At 60.8% G+C, this 22001-nt stretch overlaps 1 protein-coding gene across 5 annotated transcripts in view; it reads left to right on the plus strand.

Moving 5' to 3' along the window:
* RASGRF1 (Ras protein specific guanine nucleotide releasing factor 1) overlaps positions 1-22001 on the plus strand; it is an 80196-nt gene that overhangs the window by 36062 nt on the left and 22133 nt on the right. Inside the window, exons 1-2 of one of the 5 annotated variants that reach the window (XM_068696060.1) lie at positions 13168-13348; positions 13483-13816. The exons of 2 other annotated variants lie outside the window; for them this stretch is intronic. In XM_068696060.1, coding sequence (XP_068552161.1) covers positions 13541-13816 — 276 coding nt within the window. In that variant the 5' untranslated portion in view covers positions 13168-13348; positions 13483-13540. Of the gene's footprint in view, positions 1-13166; positions 13817-22001 lie in introns of those variants that run through there. 2 more of the 5 variants (XM_068696061.1, XM_068696062.1) reach the window with 2 other exon arrangements.

Below are 22001 nucleotides of genomic sequence, written 5' to 3' on the forward strand. Positions count from 1 at the left end.
TCTATGGGAAAGTAGGCAGCCTGATGAGGTATTCATGGAGATTTTTATCATCAGCTTTCGCCCGCTGGAAAAAAAAAAAAAAAAAAAAAAAAAAAAGCACAATCCTTATTTTTAGTGAGCTATGGATACAGCTGTAATAGAGAAAATTTTCTCTTTTCCTACCCAAACCTGCATGTGACAGATCCAGGCATTTGGTCGCTGGGGTCCCCTCGGGTACCTGTCTTTGTGCTGGGCATAGGTGGGTGAGGAGCCAGAGACCTGCAGGCAGAGGCTTGGGTCTGTTTGCCTTCCCAGAGACGGCTGGAGGTCAGTCAGAGGGGAAATGCTGGCAGCAGGCACCTCTTGGGCTAAGGAGCATGGCATAGGAAGGCCGGTGCCTGGAAACCGAAATGTAACAAATCGGCTAGGAACTGTTTCCTGATTTACTCCGGATTCATCAGGACAACTTAACGAGGCTGTAGGAGATCCTCTGCTGGTAGTGGTGCTGGGGCTGACCCCAACGCTGCAGCCCAGCTGCTCCTGCTGGAGCTGAGACGGGCGAGGTTTTGGGCAGCGCGGGGCTGCTCCCGTCCCCGTGAGCACTGTTCCCTTCCAGCCCAATGATCCCCGAATCCCAGCCTGTCCTGCAGAGAAAGCACGGGAGTGAATCACATCTGATGAATTTGCCATATCCAGAAGAATCTCCCTGCATTAGCAAATGTTTTGTTTTATTTGTTTCTGCCACCAACATGAAAACATCCTACAGAGCCCGGCATCTGCACCAGCGCGGGTGCCAGCGCGCCTGGAGCGCGGCAGTGTGCGGGCAAAGCCGGCCTCTGCTGCTGTGTTGCTCTCGCTTCTGACCTAAAATGATCTCAAAATGCATTCAGGAGCCAGCTGAGTTCAGCCGCTGCCTCCCCTGGTGTTTTCCTGCCGCATCCCCCCGTGGGCACTGCTGGCTGGAAAATGCCCAGGCTGCGCCCAAGATGTGCTCTGTCAGCAGCAGATGCTTAATCTGATTAAAAATAAACCTGTCACTCTTCTGTGACTGATGGGAGCCTGTTACAGCAAATCCTATTGTAGAATAGAAGTGAGCAATGTGTGCTGAATCTCTGCATTTTCTCCCTGTTGAACTCCAGGCAAGATTTGATCTGCTTGCCTCAAGTCCCAGGAGAAGCTCCGTGGCTCATGTGTCTGCGCTCGTTAGTGCCCGTCTGTGAACACAGCTAAAATAACACCCAGCGAGGATGGGGAGAGCGGGGGCCTCTCTCTGCAGGTGTGACCTTGGGCAGATCGTTCCTGGGCACCTTCCCTGGGCGATGTGTGTGTCTGCAAAGCTGCCACGGAGAACGAGGCAGAAGTGAGCGGTGTCTGCGCTGCGCCCACAGGGGAGCAGACACAGCCCCAGCAAAGCTGCTGGGGGCCATGAGAAGTGGGACTGGTCCCCTGCTAAACCGAGGGATGGTGGGCGTTGGGCTCGGCACGAGGGGGGTGCTGGGGGCACACACGGCCACAGACCCTCTCCTGGGACAGGTCCGTGCTGGGTGCAGCTCTTGGTGCCCGTGGCTGCGTGGGACCCCTCGGGCAGGGGACGAGAGCTGGGGACAGCAGGGCCTCGCCAGGTGCTGCAGCTCCAAAGTTGTTTTTATAACGAGAGGTGGTTAATGAGGCTGGGGCTGACACAGCACTGCCTTCCCAGGCAGGAGAATGAGGGCGCAAGGAGAGGTCTCTGCCCTCCCTCTCAGCTAATCAACCCCCTGATGATGGAGACGTGTTTGCTCTGGGGCACTGCAGTAATGGGGTGACTTTGCCTGGCCCTGGGGCACTCCCTGGCTGCCCTGAAGGGATGAGGACATGATCCTCACCTCGGGATCTGCCCCCTGCCACTGGCTGCTCTGCTCAGTATGTGCTGCTGCTCTCCAGGGGTGCACAAGGCTCCTGGCAGGAATTTGGCCCTGGCTGCTGGATGTCTCCTTCTGGGGGCCACTCAGCCCTGTACCAGCACCTGCCTCAGTGGCCAGGTGTCCTTCAGCCAGCCTGGGCAGTCAGGGTGCCGGCCAGCTCCCTGCCCTGGGCACAGCAGGGTGCTGTGCACAAGCCTCGTGCAGCACTGCTTGTGCAAGGCGATGGAGCTGTGCTTGTGGGAGTGGGGCTCTCCACTTGATAAACGACAGATGCGTGCAGACAATTGGCTTCGTCTGGGCTCTTTGGCTTTGTTTGTGGAGCACTCCGGCTGCAGCGGTGTTGGAAGGATGTGGGCATCTCTGGGTGCCCTTGGTGCAGCTAATCCCCCGCTGCGTAAGCAGCTCACGCAGAGCTGGGTGCTCAGTGATGGGGGTGCCAATGCTCCCAGTGCTGACCAGTTTAACGAACGACATTGGTGTCCTACCCACAGCTGCCCATGCTGTCTGTCCCACGGCTTTGTCTGCTGTAAGGGCTCGTTTCACCCACCCCAACCCAGTGGTGTGGCTCCTGCACCTTGCACCATCCTTGCACCATCACTTCTTAGCAGATACAGGAGCGCTTCATCGTCTTGCAGATCTGCTGGAAGAGAGACAGGGAGAAACAATTTCTCCACAATGATAAGTAATTAGTTGCTTCCTGAGATCCAGTTATTAAATTCTTAATTAGAGATGGGCTACAGCGTGTAGTAACACTGGCCGCAAGCTCCCAGCTGGCAGCCCTGTCCCTGGGAGCACCTGCAGCAGCAGCAGCCTGCTGTCCTTGCTTCTTGGGCTAATCCTGGTGGCCCTGGGGATTATGTGCCCAGGCATGCCAGGCACGGTGTGTCCAGCCCCGGCACAGACTGTCCAAGGTGATCCAGAGACGCTGCCCAGCACCTTCCTGCGCCGTCACCAGCAAATGCGCCTGAGCTCAGCAGCCGCTGGCCTCGGGGGCTCTCCTCGGTGCCTGGCTGCCAAAACCTCTTGTGGCACTCGTGCAGCTTGCTGCCCTGTCCTGTCAGGGGCTGACTCACCTGGTCTGAACTTTCAGATACCCACATGAGAGCAGTTCTGCCCTGCTGAGCGTGCAGGGCTGCCTGCGAGGGGGTCGCATCAGAGGTTTTGCAGCAGCCTTGAGGAACGCCTGTCCTGGGTCTGGGTGCTGAGCATGGGGCAGGCAATGCCCCAGAGCACCCCGAGCCCTCCAGGCCAGGACTGCCTGGCGAGATCCGGGCAGAGCTTTGCTGTTTTCTTTCCTCCCAGCTGCGAGAGCAGAGCTTGGTTTTCCAAAGCATCCAGGGGGATGTCAAAAATAGACTTTGCCAGATCCGCTTTTAGTATTGCTGAATAAAGGTCTGGCGTGCTCTTCAGAGCATGGAAGGATTGGAGCCCTCTTTATCCTTCCGTGAAAGCAGCAAATTGGAAAAAGAAAAAAAAAAAAAGCCCTTATATATATGTATCTTATCGTGGGGATTGCTACCCGCTGCAATGAGCCCTGATTTACTGCCTGTCTCTGAGGGCAGCTCTGGGACCTGCAGCACAGCCCCGCAGCGCAGGGGGTCCAGCACCACAGCCCCGCAGGCGCAGCAGTTTTGGCACCAAGCGCTGGGTGTCTGCACACCAGTCCCACGGGAGGAGGGGGCAGAACCCCCCCCGAGCAGAGCAGGGGAGCCCCCAGCAGGGTTTGGGGAGCCCCCAGCCTGCCCCCTGCCCAGGGCTCGCCCCTTGCCCAGCCACATCCCGGGGGCTCCCTGCCCGCAGCGAGCTCCCTGCCGCAGCCAGGGCCGTGCTGCCTCGTTCAGCTCCTTCCCTGCTCCTGCAAGTGCCACATTTAACACCTCATCAAGTCTTTAATTGTTTGTTTACTCCTTTGCTAGTAAGATGCAATATTGGTTTAATTAGAGAACAGAAAGTAGCACACTCCTTGGGCGAGCGGAGTTCAGGGGAGGATTTGAGGCTGCCCTGCTTGGCCGTGCCACCGCCTTGCCCAGCCCTCTGCTGGGACACAGAGCCTGGGACCCCGCGGCTCCGAGTGCTGGTACTGGCCTGGTGTGAGGGGCAGGGAACGGGGGAGCTCGGCTCCACCTTCCATTTCAGCCTGAATTTGGTTTCCCCTGTGGCAGCAGGCTTCACCCCGTGCGCTGTTGACTCTGAAGCCTAATGAAGGAAAACGTGGAGCTGCTCCATCCGCAGGTGTCACCGCGCCGAGGCAGAGGGGCAGCGTTAGCCCCAGTCTGCAGGGTGAGGAGAGCTGCCGTGTGTGCTGGGGGGCGGTGGGGAATCCTGCTGGAAACGGCCTCCCACGCTGCCAGCTCCGTGGCAGCCAGGCAGGCACCAAGGAGGCGTGAAGGGGCCTTGGAGGAGGACAAGCTCCAGGTTTCTGCAGGAGCTGATGTGACTTGAGTGTTTTGTGCCTGTTTGCTGGAGCTGTCTCCTCGTGCAGCAAATATCCCCGTGTCTAGAACACTCCAGCGCATTACTGACAGAGCTGAGCCACAAAAGCACGATTTTCGTGGCTCCGCTCACGGCGCGTACCCAGGAGTTACTAAAGCTTCACTGGCTGCGTTGGGACCCGAGGGTGACCTGGAGTGGTTTTACCACCGCAGGGCTGTGGTTTTACCTCCCCGCAGGCAGGGAAGTGTCAGACGTGCGCAGTGGCCCCCCAGTACTGACAGTGTCTGTGCAGTGTGCAGGGAGTAAAGGGACTGGGAATTCAGCAGCAAATATTATTAAGTACTTCTGCTTATTGTGCCTCTTCTCCAAACGGGGAAGATGCCCTGGTTCAGCCCACAGTTTGGGCTATTTTCCTCTCCTGCAGGTCCTCCCGGGCTCTGATGGAGCTGTAGGCTCCCGCAGATGAGGCAACTCCGTAAAATCCAATCCTGTGCCCGTGGGAGGTTTGACACAGGCTCAGCACTGCCAGCAGCAGCTCAGGGCGTCCGTGCCAGGATGGGCCAGGGGATGGAAAACGTCTGCCATGAGGCCTCTCCCTTGTGCCAAAATCGGGGGGGGTCATGGCTCTGCCTTGGGGCTCCCCGAGGCTTGTGGGTGCTCCCCTGGGGGTGCCCAGGGATGGACACGTGCGGGGCTGGGTGACCATGGCACAGCCCCGTCCTGCTCTGCTAGCACGGTGGGTGCAGGGCGCAGGGTGCCCGCCCGGTGCCGGGTCCTGAGCTCAGAAATGGGGTGAGCGGGGGTGCACCTGAGAACACCCCGTACCTGTGGGGACAGGAGCTGTCTTTAAATGTCTGTAGCTGTGATTTTCGGGGAGGTTTCAGTGTCCTTGTGTCTGTCGTGTGGCAAACATTGCCGCATGGCTCCGACAGGATGGCACAAAAACACAAAATGCGTTTTAGCTGTAGTCCGTTCGGAGATGCTTGTAAAACACTGCGGTTTGTCTCAGAAATGCCTAAAAATAACATTGGGTTACCAAAGCACTGCTGGAAGTGCAGCAGCGAGCCGTGCCAGGCAGCTGGGGGAGCTCAGCAGCAGAAATGTTTGTGCCCCCGCCGGCGTGGTGCTGGCAGTGCCAGCCCTGCGCCCACAGGGACACGGCTGCTGCTCCCCTGGGGGCTCACGATGAATATTGATGGGTCACGCTATCTGATGGCAAACCAGGGATTTATTCCATGGGCCACAGGTGATGTGAATGTCCCTGTGCGAGGAGCGGCAGCCAGGGGCTGGCACTCAGCACCTCGGAGCACCTGCCGGGCTGGCGGTGCCCGTTCCCAGCACTGCGTGCCTCGGGTGCCTGTGCTGGGCGGTGTGGGTGCTGTGCCATCATCCTAGCAGTGCAGTGTTGGATGGGGACATCCAGAAGGTCCCCAGGGTGCAGCTCCGCAGCACTGGATGCCCCCGGGCTGTGTCCCCCAGGGAAATGACTGCCCCACAGGTCCCCAAGCTGATGGTCACGGCCGGAGCACTCAGTGCAGGGATGCGCTGCAGCCCTCGGAGCACAGGAGGGGCAGGGACAGTCGCAGCAGTGTGGTGGCACAGCGGGCGCTGTGCTGCCTGGCCATGCTCCGGCTGGCACTGCGCTGGGGGTTCTCAGCTATCCAAAAGAGACTGCAGCTTCCCGGGTCAGCAAAATGATCTGTGGAGACAGCAAATCCCTGCCAGAGTGCTTGAGCCAGGAGAGGAGGCAAGCAGCCCCGCGGTCTGGTTGTCGCTGCCCTCGCCGTGCCCACCGGGAGGCTGGGGGTGGTGCGGGGCTGAGCTGCCACCAGCACCCTGCGGAGAGCAGGACCCGAGCAGGGCTGGTGGTCGGGGGGGAGCTCTGGGCCCTGCCACCCCCGCCCTGCAGCAATTTCTAGTGCAGAGCTGTAATTCCTGGAGCTCCTGCCGGCGCTGGGAAGGCTCCTTCAGTGCAGGGAGCTGCCGTGCCTTTTCCAGGCTCTGTAATTATAATCGCTGCCTGCTTCATCTGCTTTGGTGCTGGCAGGGCCCCGCGGGGCTCGCTGGCTCCCTGCAAATGCAGGTCACCGATGCAAAAACCCCCACCGGGCCCCCTGCTGCTCGGCCCCCCGCTCCCTTGCAGCAGGGGAAGGGCCCCAAGCAGGCCTTTACTCCATGAAATACAGAAAGCAGCTCTTTTCTCCCCATATTTCAGGTGAAGGAGCTGGCATCCAAGCACTGCACAAAGAGGAGCGAGGAGCTGTGCCAGCAGCCCTCTCTGCGTGCTCTGAAAGTGAGCGAGGGATGCTGGCATAAATTACCACATTGTCATCCCCGGCGCTGAGATTCCCAGAGAATAGCTTAGCAGTTCAAAGGGCTGCTGAAATAATTTTGCACAGCATAATAACAGTTCTTAAGCTTTCCATTTAAAAAACGTCAACAAATATGATTTCTGCAGCGTGGCTGCCTCCCCGGCACCCGTGGGTCACGTGCAGCCGGCCCCCTTCTGACACCCGGTGCAGCTGGGTCAGTTCTAAGTGACAAATTAGCCTAATGAACTCGCAGCATCCTCGTGCGGGGAGCAGCCCTGATTTATCCATCCCTCTCCCCCTCAGCACTTCTCACAAATGTCTCTGCGCCGGCTGCTGGCGGTGGGTGCCAGGGGGGGCAGGACCCGAGCCCCCACGCTGCGGGCCCAGGAGGCGTTGTGTCGGGGTGGCCGGAGGGCAGGCAGCCCACCCCAACCCCGGGCTGCACCAACAGTTTCTATTTTAGCCACTAGATGGGAGAGCACTTGGTGATGAAACCGCTCCAGCCTGGATGCCGCGGCGCCTCTTGGAGCATCTCGCGTTTCCTCCTCTGCCGAGTTATTTCAGACTCCTCGCTGCCGACAGCCGCTCGCTCACAGCCATGTGCACACCCAGCCTGTGCTGTGCGTGTCGCCGAGCTGTTTCCAAGACAATGATGCCACCCAAGGCACCGGCTGCACGCAGGTCCTTGGCACCGGGAAGGATCTGGTGTGTGGGCAGAGGGAAGTCTGCGGATCGCGGGGACGTGGGAGCAGCGGGCGTGCGGCGGGGAAGGGCAGGGACTGCTCTGTGCTCACACTGCTGCTGTGGGGTGTGCGGGTGCCTCATCCCCCCAGAGCCCTGCATGCTGCCAGGGTGCCAGCAGTGTCCCCAAGGCACGCACAGCCCCGGGTGCTGGGCAGGCCGCTGGCTGTGCTGTCCTTTGGTGGGAGAGGCTGGCAGGGGGCAGGATTTGGCCAGGGAGGCTGCAGCTCTGCTAGCTGAGCTCAAGGTATGGGCAGAAGGAAGGAGAAAGGCAAAACCTGGGAGGATGAGGAAGAGGTGCCGATGAAGGTGTGGGATGATGGCTCTCCAGGTAGATTGCCTTCCTCTCCCCACTCCCCCAGGCAACTGGGACCACTGGGGTGCAGCTGGGGAGCCCTGCATGGCACCAGCCCTGTGCTTGACCCAGGGTTATCCCCAGCTCCAGGCTCTGTGCTGCTGCCCCAGCAGCTTTCTGTCCCCGTCCCCATCCCTCGGCACACACAAAGCACCGACACACGCTCCAGCACCGTACCCAAGCTCACGCCCCTCCTGTGCCCCAGGAGGGCACTGGTTTCCCAACACCTCCTGGCGTTCTTCAGCCAAGGAGTCCATGGGCATCTCTAACCCACGTCTCAGATTTGCAAACCCTTTAAATGCTCACAAATAGCGAGTGAAATTGCCAAGGTTCGTCTTGATTGCCCTCCTGGCAAAATGCTTGTTAACACAGCGCAGCACAGACAGGGCGTAAAGGGCCCTTTACGGCCACTGAACACACATTGCAGGGTAAATGCTTGTAAACCAAGCCGCTTGTATCCGTGATTCACACGTCCAGAAGCTACGGGTTATTCCTCACTGGAGCTCTGTTCTGGGCACTTATGGCTCTACAGCTTTGCGTGGACATTATTTGCATTTTTACATAATATTATGAGCTGCCTTGCAGGAAAGGTAGGAGGTTGATTCTAGCTCCATTGTGCTTGTGGAGAACCTCTCCCCACAGCGCTTGTTCTCTGGTTTCACCGGCCATCCAGAACGGATGAAGTGCCTAGTGGGTTTCCAGAAGCCTTTGCTTGTGAACCCAGTTGCTGCTGAGGGATTTATAACGGGGAGGAGAAGATGCTTTTCCCACATAAATCACTCAGCAGATCTGTGCTCCTCCTGTTTATGTCCTGTTTATGGGGTGTGTTACAGACTGAGTCGGTGTTTCTCAGTGCCTGGAGGTGCCCTGTCCCGTACCCTGCCCGGAGGAGCGAGCTGGAGGTGCAGCAGGTTACTGCAAGCACAGTGGCAAAGCAGGAGGAAAACGTACCCAACGAGGAGGGGTGGCTTACAGAGCTGTGGCACACGTGAAGCAGCTCTTTGGCATTTCCACAAGGATCTGCTTCCAGCTCCTTGGCGAGGAGGCTGCCTGTGCCTGCAGATCAGTGCTGCTGGGGAGCAATGGCTTTGTCTGCAGCCTGGGGGAGCTGCATGGAGACCCCCCCTCAGCGTCCCCAGGAGCCAGGTTTTATCTCTGCCCTGGGGTCACCTCTGTTGGGCAAGGTTAAATGCACGGTGCCAGCGACCTGCACCCGCTCTGCCAGAAGGAAACGCTGGATGGGGCCACCTAGCAGAGAGCTGGCTGCAGGAACGTGCTGGGGCGGGTGGATTGGACAGGGCACTGCGCACCAGCCCGCAGCACTGGCACTGCTGGTGAACACAGCAGATACCCAGCGGCGCTCTGAATCTCTCTTCTCTCTCCTGCCATTGCCCTGGCAATATTTTTGAGAACACAAAGGACAGAGCATTCGAGCACTGCTGGGGAATCGGATAAAAATCAAGGGCACACTTGAGAGGAGCTGGAGCTGAGGGTGCGTTGCAAATCAGGTTGCTTTGTCCTGTCCCCAGATGCTCCGGTACACCGTCAGCCCTAGCAGGGTGCCTGGAAGTCAATGCGAGGTTACTATTCCTATCCTTCAAAGTTTTCTGCTGAGCTAGGAACAGCAAAGCCCTGCTTGCCTTGACACTACCAGCTGCTGTGCTGTGTCTCCCTGCTACCGAAGCACTGTGCCCTTGCTCCCGCAGATCAGCTCCCCAAGCCCGGCCCTGCAGGAGCAGCTCAGAGCTCCCCGACCTGCACACCAGCACTTTGAGAGCCGGCCTCCCTGCTGCACGCCTGCTGCAGCTAAATCACACTCGTACAGCTCAGGCACCCGGCCTCCGGATTGTTTAGGTGCAGATCCAACTTGCTCAGCAGAATATGGGACTTTCAGGCTTGCTTATAAGATTTGGGAGCCTGAGCCAATGGACTTGACTTTGAACACAGCTTGGGCTGATTCCTTTTGGAAAGCCCAGCCTGGGCAGGGTCCAACACGCTTGGAGTCCTCTCTAGCAAGCACAAGCTCTCTGTGCACATGCTGCAGGGAGAAGAGGAGCTCTGGGGGCACAAAGTGAGCATCCGCTCCCAGCACTGAACGTGAATGTGTGCCTCAGAGCACTGCTGTGTCCTGGGGACAGGTTTTAATGACACAAATGTCAACACCTGCCCTGTTTCCTCAGCCCCCTCTGCAGCCTGAGCTTGATGCCTCTGAGCCTGTCTGTATAGAAAAATGCCCATTTTCCTTTCCCTGGGGGCTCCTCCCGGGGCATCTCACCCCCCTGCCAGGCGAGGCAGCTGCCAGAGCCAGCCCTGCAGTGAGTGCGTTCACACCCAGGTGTTAATGAGCGAGTGGGCAGCGAGCCCCCAGCACCCATCCTGCCTACCCCACTACATATATACGGTGCTCAGATTAACAGGTTATTTCCTACATTCAAGCTTGAAAGAGGGAGGAGACTGCGAGGGAACTGAATTGATCAGGAGGATGCTGGCATATGAGTGCCTGCCATCAGCTGAGCCAACGTGAGCCCAGCTAATGCAAAAGGTGGAAGCAGGCGCTAAAACCACCAGGAGCCACCTTTTACACAGCTGATTATTTTGGTGTGGAAATAAGAGAACGTGCGCTTCACTGGCACCAGCACCCAGCAGCAGGCATCGAAGGACAAGCAAGCCCCTGCTGCAGTGCTGCTGCCTCCCTGCGCAGGCAGCTCGTGCACAGCCCTGTGCTGCGTGCACCGGCGGTGCCGTGCTCGGCCGGCAGCTGCAGCACCTCTGCTGTCACCCCACCTGCTCCCCCTGCTCTGTCGGATTCTCCCCTAGAGCCCGTTACAGCGTGCTTGGAGCTGCTGGAGCACAATGTCCCTGCTGCTGCTTTCCCATTCCACGGGGTCACAGTGGGATGGGTGCCCCGTTCCCGTGCTGGCTGCACGGGGCTGTGCCTGCCTGGGGCACGGTGAGCGGCCCCACGGTGCTGCCACAGTGACTGCTGCTGCTGCACGCAGACATACTCGGGCTCAAGCCTGAGCGTTGTGAAGGATGCCCATAGGAACTGCTTTGATGTTTATTAAACACTTAAATGGAGAGAGAAGAAGCTGTTGCAATTAAAATCCTTGGAAATGACGAGAAATCTTAACTCTGGCCAAACTGCTTGTCTCTCCATGGCCACCAGCAGCGGGTCTGACTCTTTGTATGCAGCACAGCTCGTGGGAGAAGCGGTGAGTACTTCACCTCTGCTTTCCCAGAGCACAGGGGTCACACTGCAGATGCCTTAGAATCGATCAAAGCAAACGTCACGCTCAAAAAATAACCCTCCTTTTGTTTTGGGAAATCACAGTTTCCACATCTGCGCCAGCCTTGGAAACTATCCGCTGTTTTTTCCATTACCCTCCCTGTCACCTGAGGGGAGTCCGGGTTAAATTGCCGTGTGGCTGGGACACGGGGCAGCTGCATCCCTGCTGTGGGCTCCACCACAGCCCAACGCTGCTCGTGCTTGGTGCTGGGAGCTCGGCTGTCCCCCAGCAGCCTGCTTGGGCTGGAGGGGCGTTGGGCAGGGGGCAGGGGACATGGCACATCCCCAGCCCCATCCCTGGGGCCAGCTGCTCCCAGCCCATGGGACATCTTTTCCTCTCCTGCTCCACTCTGCCTCTCAGCTCCCCTAGTGCGGGGCTTGGCTGCACAGGGACAGAGCAAAGCCCCCAGCACGTTCCCTGCCGAGCAGGCACAAAAGCAACCCCGCTGCCTGGGGCTGAGTCCCTGTGACAAGGAGCTGTGTGAGACCCCAGCCCCGCAGTCCTCACTGCCCTGTCCCATGGTGGTGGCTGCCTGCTCGGCCCCGTGATGACCCACAGGGAAGCAGGAGGGATGGGGGCTGCCTCAGCTCCTGCTCTGGGGCTCGCTGATCAGTGCTCAGTTGGCAGGATGGGCCGGCTGTGGGGAAATGCCTTTAGCTGCATGCTTGGACACATTTTTATCTCAGAGAGGCCGGGTGGTGAAGTGGGATGCAGGAGCTGTGTGACCAGGCTGGAAGAGAAGGAGGGGAGAGCCCTGGGCCACGAGGAGAGTTGGATGTGCAGGGAAGTGCTGGAGCTTGCCGGACTCTACCCACATGCGATTGGGGTAATGCTGGGAGAACTCAGCCAGGAGGACAGAGCCCTGCCCGTCAGCTGGAGGGGTGGCCGGGCACAGGGTGCTGAGGTGCTGAGGGTGCCCTGCTCCCGGCCACTCTGCCCCTCCCGGGCCTGACCCGGCACCCAGCGGGCACCCGCGCCCTGTCCCATGGCGAGCGGCTGTGGGTGCCTGGAAATGGCAGCACCCTTCCCAATTCCAGCCCGTTCCCTCCTGTTGCCATGGCAGCCTGTGACCTCACTGAATTCCTTGGAGATGTGCCAACATTTTCAGAGGAAACAAAGCTAATTAACGCCGTTTTCCTGATGCCCTCCCTGTCTGCAGGGGCTTGGTCACACCAGGCTGGGGTGCGACCCTCTGGCGGTGAGGGCAGGTGGGCTCACGCAGCGCCCCGCAGCCACCCCAGCTCTGTGTGCCCATCACCCTGGGGTCTGACCCACCCAGTGCCCATCACCGTGGGTTTGGCCGACCCAGTGCTCCCAGCAGCAGGCAGCCCCCAGGATGCGGGGAGCAGCGGGGCCCTGCCTGCCCCGTACAGGCTGTGGCTCTCAGCAGTGCCCAGTTTTGCTGTGCTGTGCGTGGCTCACCAGGCCCGCATGGAGAGGAGGGGTTACAGGAAAAAGAACAGAAACAAACGGAGACCTTGGCTCCTCTTCTGCCACCTGTGCCCGCTGGCAGTGGCTGTGCCGGCGGCAGGAGCAGGGCTGGAAGGGGGAAGGCTGCTGGAGGGTGCTGCTGCCTCGCTGTGCCGTGTGCCCACCGCAGCCTCAGGGACCGCAGGGGCTGGCTGGGTGGCAGCCGCTGGGCACGGGACCGGGCCACAGCCACGGGTGGGGGACAGGAGCGGGGACATCCCGCGGTCAGCAAGGAGCCATGGGCCAGATGTGGGGGTGCTTCCCCGAGGGGCCTGAGGTCAGAGTGCCTGGCTGAGCACCCCCCGAGCCCAGCCGGTGGGCTCTGAAGTCACGGCTGCCCCGGGGGCCCGGCAGCCCCGGGGGTCCCACCTAACCGGGCCCGGTGCGCTGGGGCTGGGGGCTTCCCGCGGGCTGCGGGGGCGCTCTGCGGGCGGGCTCCCCCCCTCCCCGGGGTCCCACTCCGCCGGGGCTCCCTTTACCCGGGGCTCCCTCCCAGCGCCCCGCGGAGCCGCTCCCGGTCCCGGTCCCCGGTTGTCCGCCGGGGCGGCCCCGAGGGAGCGGCGGGCGGTGGGGGCTACCGGCCCTGCGCCCCGCGGCGGGGAGGCGAGCGGAGGGCAGCGGAGGGCGGCTCGGGGGAGCTCGGCGCGGCCGCCCCCGCGGCTGTCGGCGGGGCAGGGCCATCCCCGGCGCGGGGCGCTCCCGGTGCCGCCGTCCGCGGCGGCGGCGCTGGCACCGGCGGGGCGGCATCACGTGACGCGCCGCCCGCGGGGGACGCGGCTCCGGGACGCGGCGCTCCCCCGGCACTGCCGCCGCGGGCGCCGCGGGAGGCGAGCGCTGCGCGGGCACGGCACGGCTCGGTGCGGCTCGGTACGGTACGGCACGGCTCGGTACGGTACGGCACGGCACGGCTCGGCCCGGCATGAGCCGGCGCGGCGGCCGGCGGCTCTCCGGGGGCAGCGGGCGCCGCTGATGCGGGCGCGGGGGCTGCGGCTGCTCGGCAGGTACCCGCCCGCCCGCTGCCCGGCGGGGACCATGTGAGGAGCCGGCGGCGCCGCCACGATGCAGAAGGGGATGCGGCTGAATGACGGGCACGTCACCTACCTGGGGCTGCTGGCGAAGAAGGACGGCGCCAGGAAGGGCTATCTGAGCAAGCGGAGCTCCGACAACACAAAATGGCACACCAAGTGGTTCGCGCTGCTGCAGAACATGCTCTTCTACTTCGAGACCGACTCCAGCTCCCGGCCCTCGGGGCTCTACCTGCTCGAGGGCTGCGTCTGCGACCGGGCGCCCTCCCCCAAGCCCTCCCTCTCGGCCAAGGACTCCCTGGAGAAGCAGGTGGGTGCCCGGGGCCCGGCCGAGCCGAAGGGGGATGCCCGGCGGGCCCCGCACCGGCACCGGCACCGGCACCGCGGGGCACGGCCCCGGTCCCCCCCCCGGGCTCCGCCGACGGGCACCGCGCCCCCCGGCAGCGCCTTGCCCCGCAGCGGAGCCGCCGCCGCCCGGGACCTGCCCACGCGTGACCGCGGCCGGGGATGGAGCGGGGGTGTCGGGGGAGTGGGTACCGGGGGGGGGCCGCCCGGAGCGGGCACTGCCGGGCCGCGTTGGCGGCGCGCCCCGGGGCAGCGGGTGGGAGCTCGTCGGGGGGGGGGGCCGGGTGCTGCCCGGAGCCCCCCGTGCCGCCCCGTCACGGCTAATTAGCTGCCGTTAATTGGCGGCGGGGCTGCGGCGCGATGCGCCCCCCGGCGGCCGCGGCCCGCGCTTTGCGCAGCGAGGCTCCACGCGTGTCCGCGGCACGGAGCCGCCTCGCCCCCGCGCTGCCGCTGGGCACCGGGTCCCGGCACAGCCCCGGGGCCCCGCGGGACCGCTCCATCCTCACCGGGGCTCGGCCGTTCGGCTGCAAAATTCGCCAGCCCGCGGCAACCCGGGGTGTGCGAGTGCACCCACGGGCGTGGGGTGTCCTCTGCCACAGCCGGCTGCGGGTGCAAGGCTCAGCCCCGGTGCTTGTGAAGGTCCCGGCGAGGGAATCCACGGCCCGGCACCGCTCGGAGCGGGCAGCTCGGAAATGGGAGCGCAGTGCTCAGCACGGGGGTGGCACAGGGCCCACTTTCACGGGGATTTCAGCCCGTGCCTGCTCCTTGCCCACGCCACGCTGTGCCTCTGCCACCAGCCTGCCAGCGAGCGCAGCACAGCCGCCTCCCGGGGACACGGCAGAAGCCGGGGGCTCCACATGCCACACGCAGGGCTGTTACTTGTCTGCAGTGCTCATCGCCAGATGCTAATGTCTGCAGGTGGAAATGGCACTGAGGGAGCACAGCCGCTGCCAGGGCCCACAAGGATCGGGGTCCCCGGGCTCCCCGGCAGCCCGCAGGGCAGGCTGACCCCCCGGCTCAGCGGGGTGATCGCTAGCAGCACTGCGGGATGTGCTGGAGACCTCTGGCTTGGTTGTGTGGGGCCCTTTGCTGGAGGTTGATCCATCCAAGCACTCGGGCAGTGCAGGGCTTGGTGTCAAGTGGGAAGGGGGTTTCTAACCCAGAGACACAAATCCCCATCCATCACTGCCACTGCTTCCAAAATTACCCCCGGTCTCAGGGAGGTGGACAGGAGCTGGCTCGCTGTGGATGAATTCAGCCCCCAAACGCGGTGTGTTGCACCAAGCCAAGTGCCCCCGTTGGAGGGCGCAGAGAAGCCCCTCAGCAGGAGCAGCGCTGGCGCCTTTCCCGGTGTGCAAAGCCCAGGCTGCGTGCTCACAGGAGGCACCGCACATCTCGGGTCCAGCTCTGCAGGTCTTGCATAATTTTGGCTAAGCAGGCTCACAGTGAAACGGTGGTGAGCATGCCTGCAGGGCTGCAGGACAGACCCCGCAGCGACCCGGCTGGGCCAAGGGACAGGCTAGAAGGAAACAAGCCACCAAATCGCCTCTGGCTGAGCACGGCGTGCGAGGCAGTGCAGCACCAGCAGGCCTGGCACGTCTTGGCACTCCCAGCAGGATCACTGGAATATCTCACTGCTGTGACCGAAATACCATTGTGTTTTTTTTCTCTCCCAGTCCTGGCTCTTGCATTCGAGTGGCCCCCTGCGTGCTGCGTGCTCTGCTTCCAGCAGCAGCGAGGGGCGTGTGTCTGCGGGGGGGTCACGCTGCTGTCCTGCTCTGGCAGCTGCGCCCCCGTGGCAGCGTGATAGATGCTGTTGCTCGTCCCTGGTTTGGCTCAAATCAAGCTTGCTAGCCAGGTTTTGGCTCTTGGTGTTTGTACAGGAGGGATTTTCTGTCAGGGGAACGCTAAGGGGAGGCCGTCACCATCCCTTTCAATTTCAGAACACACCTGGAAGATTTTCCTCTGGTGTAAAGGGGCTGCAACCAGGCGGTGCAGAGAGCTCCTGGCACACCAAGTACTGCAAGGCCCCGACCCGCGTTGCTTTACCCAGGGCTAGCTCCTGGCTCGTGATTTTGTAGAATTCACTGGGACAATTTTAAATGAAAGCGCTCGAACACTTGAATACCCACTGCTTTGCAACGAATTAATCTCATACCAGATGAGGTTAGCAGCAGAATATTCACGGTGCAGGTCTGCAACGGGGCTGTGCAGGACGCTGACGGCAAGGAAAGCCGGCAGGTGTCTGAGGAAGGGGTCAGTCCTGCAGAACAGAGGGGATGTTTTCCTCCAGCTCACCTGGTACCGAGCCTTGTTCAGCCTTGGTGGCTCTTCGGGAGGAAGGTGCTGAGGAAATTTCTAGCATTGCCCATCATCACCGTTAATTGTTTTCTGAGGGAATTCATCCATCCAGGCAGCTGTGGGTCAGGCCGGGGGGACAGGGTTCCCTTCACAGAGGAGGTTCACATTTAGAGTCCTTAACTGGGGTAAAACCTGGAAGGTTTCAGATTCTCCAGAAAAGAGAATTTTTAAAAAGTTGGTCTTGCAAAACCTTCTCTGTTTTAATGCTCATGTATTTTGCTTTGGTGTGGATTTTTTTTCTCTGTGAATGCTGTGTATTTTTAGCATGCAGCACATGGGAGAATAAAGGAGCAAAGTTATTTGAAAAACAGAGGCACTGAGCAGGGATTTGGGCACCTCTGGAAACTCCTCTCTTTTAGCCTGTGTTTCTGCAGATGAAATTTTCTTCAAATCTCTTTGCTTTTGCGAAATATTTGGTGTCTGGGTGGGGTGCCAGGCTCTGGCCCCAGGGACAGCCCACTGCTCAGCTGCCAGGGGGTACTGGGGGGGCTTTGGGGCGCAGATCTGACAGGGCAGTGGGCAGGTGCCTGGCCCTGCGGGGTGACCCCCCCCCTTTTTGTCCCCCATCGGTGCCTGGGCCGGGCGCTCCCCTGGGACCTGCTGTCCCTGTCCCCACAGCCAGCGAGGACGAGGCTATGGGGATTTTGGCGTTGCCACATCACAGCTGTGGGAGGCAAAGGAGGAGGGAGGGGGACACAGTTCGAGGCGGGTTTGCAGGCCTGCACCCGGTGCCATGAGTGCTCCAGCAGCAGCCCTCTGTGGCTCAGATGAGAGCCAAGATGATGCTGAGTCAAGTGGCAGCGCTGTGCGAAAACCCTTGACTCGAAACTCGGGAGCACTCTGAAGCGAGGAGGCTTTTTTCCCACAAAGGTGAGGCTGCTCTTGTGCCTACACGGCGTGTAACTCTGGATTTTCTTCCCCCATCTCTTAAGCTTTTGCCAGTGATAGGCATAACATTTATTGTCTGTGCTACTGGGGAGGCAGTGGGGACCGGAGGAAGCATCTTGTGAGATGCGAGGCTGGCGGGGAGCTGGGCAGCTGCCCAGTGGGGCGGTGAGGGCCAGTGGTAGCAGCTTCCTCCAGCCCCTCGAGGTGGGTTTCTGCTCCCCTCCATCCCACCCTGCTCATTTATTTCCCTGAACAGCTGAGGAGGGTGTGAGAAAACCACATCTCTCCGCAGCACCGGCAGCACAAGGAGTCGTGGGTGCCAACCGCAGGTACCATGGGCACCGGGGCACCCCGTCGGGCAGCACCATCCCCGTGCCATGGGGCTGGAGGGGAGGGGTGCTGGGGCACCTCCAACCCCCCGAGCTGCCCTCCCATGGGTGCTGTCCTCGTGTGCTCCTTGCCCCAAATCCCCCAGCAGGGTCCCAGCCGGTGCCCACGGAGCGCGCGCTGCCCTTGCCGGGAGGGAGCGACCCCGGCCAGGCTGGGAGCTGCGGCTGAGCTCCTGCTGCTGGTGGATGGGGAGCACGGGGAGCTCCCTGAGGGTGCACATGGCAGAGCTCACGGGTACAGAGCCCACAGAAAGGGGCGATAATGGATGAACTGGAGGAAAGGTGCAAGTACAGCTGGTGGGAATGGACAAGCACCCGTCTCAGGGATCTGTGCCATGTCCTGGCTGGTGGGGACCACCCGGGCTGTGGGCAGTGGGAGTGGGAGCAGTGGCAGGGGAGCCGCAGGCGGCTTTGAACGTGGCCCCAAAATGAGCAGCGGGAAAGGGAGAGTGGCGCTGGGCCTGTGGGCAGGGCACACGGCTCCCCACGGGGACCAGCAGGGAGGTGTTCGGGGGCAGGCGTGGGGCGAGGGCGCTACCGCGGGCCGGCTGCCAGCCGCAGCAAAACAAAAGCAGTGGGTGCCGGGCCATGCGGCAGGGCTGCGTGGAGACAGCACTCGGTGAGCCGCATGGAGATGCTGTCATTGGCCCTGAATCCAGCAGCAGCCGAGTTTCTGTACCAAGCGCGCTTTGCACGGGGAGGGACTGCGCTCGCCGTGTTCTAGAAAAGTCTGATTTTTCTTGGGGGTATCCGTCTGAGCCTGCTGCTGTCTGATTGCAGCCTCTCTGATTATTCACATTACGCTTATTCAAAGGACAGGAAAATATAATGTGATCTGTGTGACTGATCGCGATGAAGCGAGGTGGCTGTGAGCGAACACAGGACACCTTGCCTCTGCGCTGACTGGCTTTGTCATAGGATAAAAAGCCAAATTCCCCAAATTTCTCATAGAAATCCCAGTAAGGAAATTTGGGGACAAAAATTCTTCTTACAGATGTTCTGTGAACAAAGGAGCTAAAGTCATTGAATAAATTATCCCCCCAGCAGTAAGCACAACATGAGCCGGTCAGGACCAAGCTCGCTGCGAGCTGGCAGCGGGGCTGCGCTGCCGGGGCTGCCGGCACCCCCCTGAAGCCCGGACCCTGCTGGCAGCAGGGGCCCACGAGCGTCTGTGGTGCCTGTGGCCAGGCTGAGCAGGGTGCACGCATTAAGCAGTCACCTGCCCGTGGTGTTTGGGGCTGTGCTTGTCTACACGTTTACAAATGTTTTTTTTTTTAAAGTCTCCGATCCACCCAAATCCACAGCTCCCAGAACATCAGGAGAGCAAAGGACGTGCTGTGTCACGGCTTCCTTTGCTGTGGGTGTTCCAAGCTGGTGTTTTTTGGTGGTGTTCCAGGTATGTTTGGTTACTGCGTGGTCAGTAGTAAATCCCCAGCTGTCCCAGCCACGGAGGGGTGCAGGCACTAAACGCCTCCCCAGGGTTTGGCAGATCCAGTCCTGAAAGTTCAGCACTGGCGGCTCAGATCCCCGCTGCCCCGGGAGCTGCCAGGTTGCTGGGTTGTTGAAAAAAGTGGTTTGGTGCATCAAAACCCCCAGCCGAAGTCATAAAATGGTCATCAGGGTGTTTCCATCACCAAAGACTGGAGGTCAGTAGTACACCGTGGCATCTGATAAAGGAAAAAGGCTGAGAGCATTTTCACATCTGAAACAAAACCAGAAGGTCTGAAAAGCAAAACACTATTCAAAACTTAAAAGGATTTTTTTTTCCAGTGTAATTTTTTGGGGGAGATGTATGGCTCTCTTCAGAGACCTCCTGGCCCACAGAGCGCTGCTTGGCTTCTCCCGTCAGCCTCCTTCCCGTGGCTCGCTGGCTCTGTGCCCGTTGTCCAGCTGGGTGTTTATGAGCTTGGAGTCAGAACAGTTTTCTAGAACCACGCGCTTCCAGCCAGGCTTTCTGCCATGAGATGAAGGTGGCAGTAACTCTGCCTTCATACCCGGGGCATTAGGAACCTGAGCGTATTTACATGAAATTTTTTTTGAACATAAAGTACGGTTCGTGAACTGTAAACCCCAACTAGTCACCAACCTGCAGGTGGTCCTGGTGGCTCTGTGTTTTAAGCCTGATGCCAGCCCTTCCCTGGCTTTCACACGTTCTCGCCCAGATTTGTGAAATCTGCCAGAGGGGCAGGGGAAAGGAGAGAGGAACCTTCCCCAGCCTGGTCCAGCAGCTGGAGCTGTGTGTTGTCGGCAGCACAGACACAGCGTACACAATTCCCATAAACACGGAGGCATTGCAGCGATGCCGATGCTCGTACATGGAGCTGGGCAGAGGTTTGCGTCTCTGCTGCGCCCCGGCTCAGGGGTTTGGGGTGCTGCTGTGCCCCTCGTGCCCCCTCCAAGGCCGAGGTGACGGCTGCGCTCCCTGGCTGCGTGGGAACACAGCTTCAGAGCCTGCCCAAAGTGCCCGTGTGTGAGCCCCTTACAGCACGTCCTGCGGCACAGGAGGGAACCTGCTGCCTCTGTTTTATTTTGTGAGAGCTGCCTGTAAGCCTGCGAGCTGCCCGGCCGCCCCTCTCCGTCTGAGTCACGGGTCCCGGCTCCCCAGCGCCCACGGTATGTAGGTCAGTGAAGCTCAAAGCTGCCGGTGCTGGCTGTGGATTTTTAGACTCATCCATCCAGAGCAGGCCGTTTCTCCTCCCTTGCCCTTTATGTCAGCTGCAATAACCATCAGCAGCATGAGCAGGCGTCCGCGTACCTGCGTGCCACGGGCGACGAGGGGACATGTGTCCCCGTGCCCATTGGAGGGCTCAGGGGTCCTGAGACCCACTCCTGAGCACCAGGGCTCAGTCCCCCAGCTCCTGCCCGCACCCCGGCACCTCGCTGGGCTCCTCGGCACAGCTGGGGGAGCGTCCCCAGCCAAACCCTCCTGCACGAGCAGTGCCCGGCTGAGCCAGCAGCAGCACCCAGAGCCCTTTGGCCAGCTGCTGCCAAGAGAGCCCGGCTCCAAGTCTGGAATAGTTCAATCTCCTATTTTTGAAACAATGCATGATTTTAAACCTTTGATTTTTTATTTATTTTTAATGTGTTTACTTAGTAAAAGGTAAGAAACTAAACCATTGCGGTGCGTGGTTGGGCCAACAGCAGTGCTCCTGCTTACGGCAGGTCTGCCCCTGCCGTTCCCTTCTCCTTTATTCTGAACACTGCAGACCGGGCTGCTTTGTCCCCAGTACCTGCAGTGCCGGTGCTGTCCCCAGGTCCCAGGGTGAGGACGGAGCCCCTTGCTCAGCCTGCCCGGTCTCAGCAGTCAGACCCCATGCACCAGTTCCCTGTTAATGCCCCCCCAGCACAGCCCCTGTGAGCAGTGTGTGCACACCCAGGCCTTGCCTCTATGGCACGCTGCTTGGCACAGGGCAGAGCCGCCGGCTGCGCCAGCCCGGGGACATCAGACATGAGGGAGGACGTTTCTGTGCAGCTAGGCCCTGCACATTAATCACTCGGGTAGTCTCCTTCATTAATTCAAAGTCGTTTGTTGAGATTCTGGAAGCAGAAATAGCTCCCAAGCAGCATTTTGCTGTTGTCCTCTTGTCTCCGTAACAATAGCCGCGCTGGCGCTGGGGACCTTGCCGAAGTGGCAGCGGGAGCGGACTTCTGGAGCGGGGCTCGGGGTGCCGGGGCTGCGGCAGGTCCCTCCGGGCTGGGTCCCTGCTCCGTGCCACCACAGGGCCCTGGGGACACCTCTGATGGTGGGGGGCAAGCGGGGTCCCGCAGGTCCCCGCAGGAGCAGCGGTTGTGCAGTGGGGACGTGGTCCTGGCTGTTCCCACGCTCAGCACCCCGCAGCAGCGCCCAGCATCCAGGTGCTGGCTTTGCCAGGCTGCAGGAGCTGAGGTTTTTTATCCGGTGTCTGCCTCGGGCTGCGTTATCTGTCTGAGTGAAGTGTTGCAGGGGCTGAGGCGAAAGCAGAGTGCCTTGTTTGCCTGTGCTGAGAAATGCCTGCAGCCGGCTCCCTGGGATGCCTGGGTGGCTCGAGGCTCTGGAAAAAGGGTCTGGCTCCTGCAGAGCCCTGCCAGGGACGCGGTGCTGAGCCTGGCTCAGGCTGCAGGGAGCCTGCCCTGTCCCCAGGGCTGCTCGGCGGGCAGAGAGCAGCAGCCACGGGGGTCCCTGGGCAGCACCCACCGAGGGGCTCTGCACGTTGGGGCTTTCGGTGCCTGCAGAGGGCAGGTGATGGCTGTAGGGCTGCCTCTGTCCCGCTGCAGGCTCAGGGCTGGTGGTTTTCTTGCTCTTTCTTGCGATGTTTTGCTTTGTGACCTGAAATGCCCCCGTGTCGCCCTGCAGGCAGACTTGCTGCCCCCCCCAAGGAATAAAACCTCTGCAGTGCTGGGGAGGGGGGGACGAGCATCCTGCAACTGGCACCCAGAGCCTGCAGGCAGCAGAAGGCACCGCAGGGACGGGGAGGCTGCAAAATGCCCCATAATGAGGGACTCGAGGAGCTGCGTATGTCTCCTTCCTCAGAA

The sequence above is a fragment of the Anas acuta genome, chromosome 12 (genome assembly GCF_963932015.1).
Source record: "Anas acuta chromosome 12, bAnaAcu1.1, whole genome shotgun sequence".
Lineage (NCBI taxonomy): Eukaryota > Metazoa > Chordata > Aves > Anseriformes > Anatidae > Anas > Anas acuta.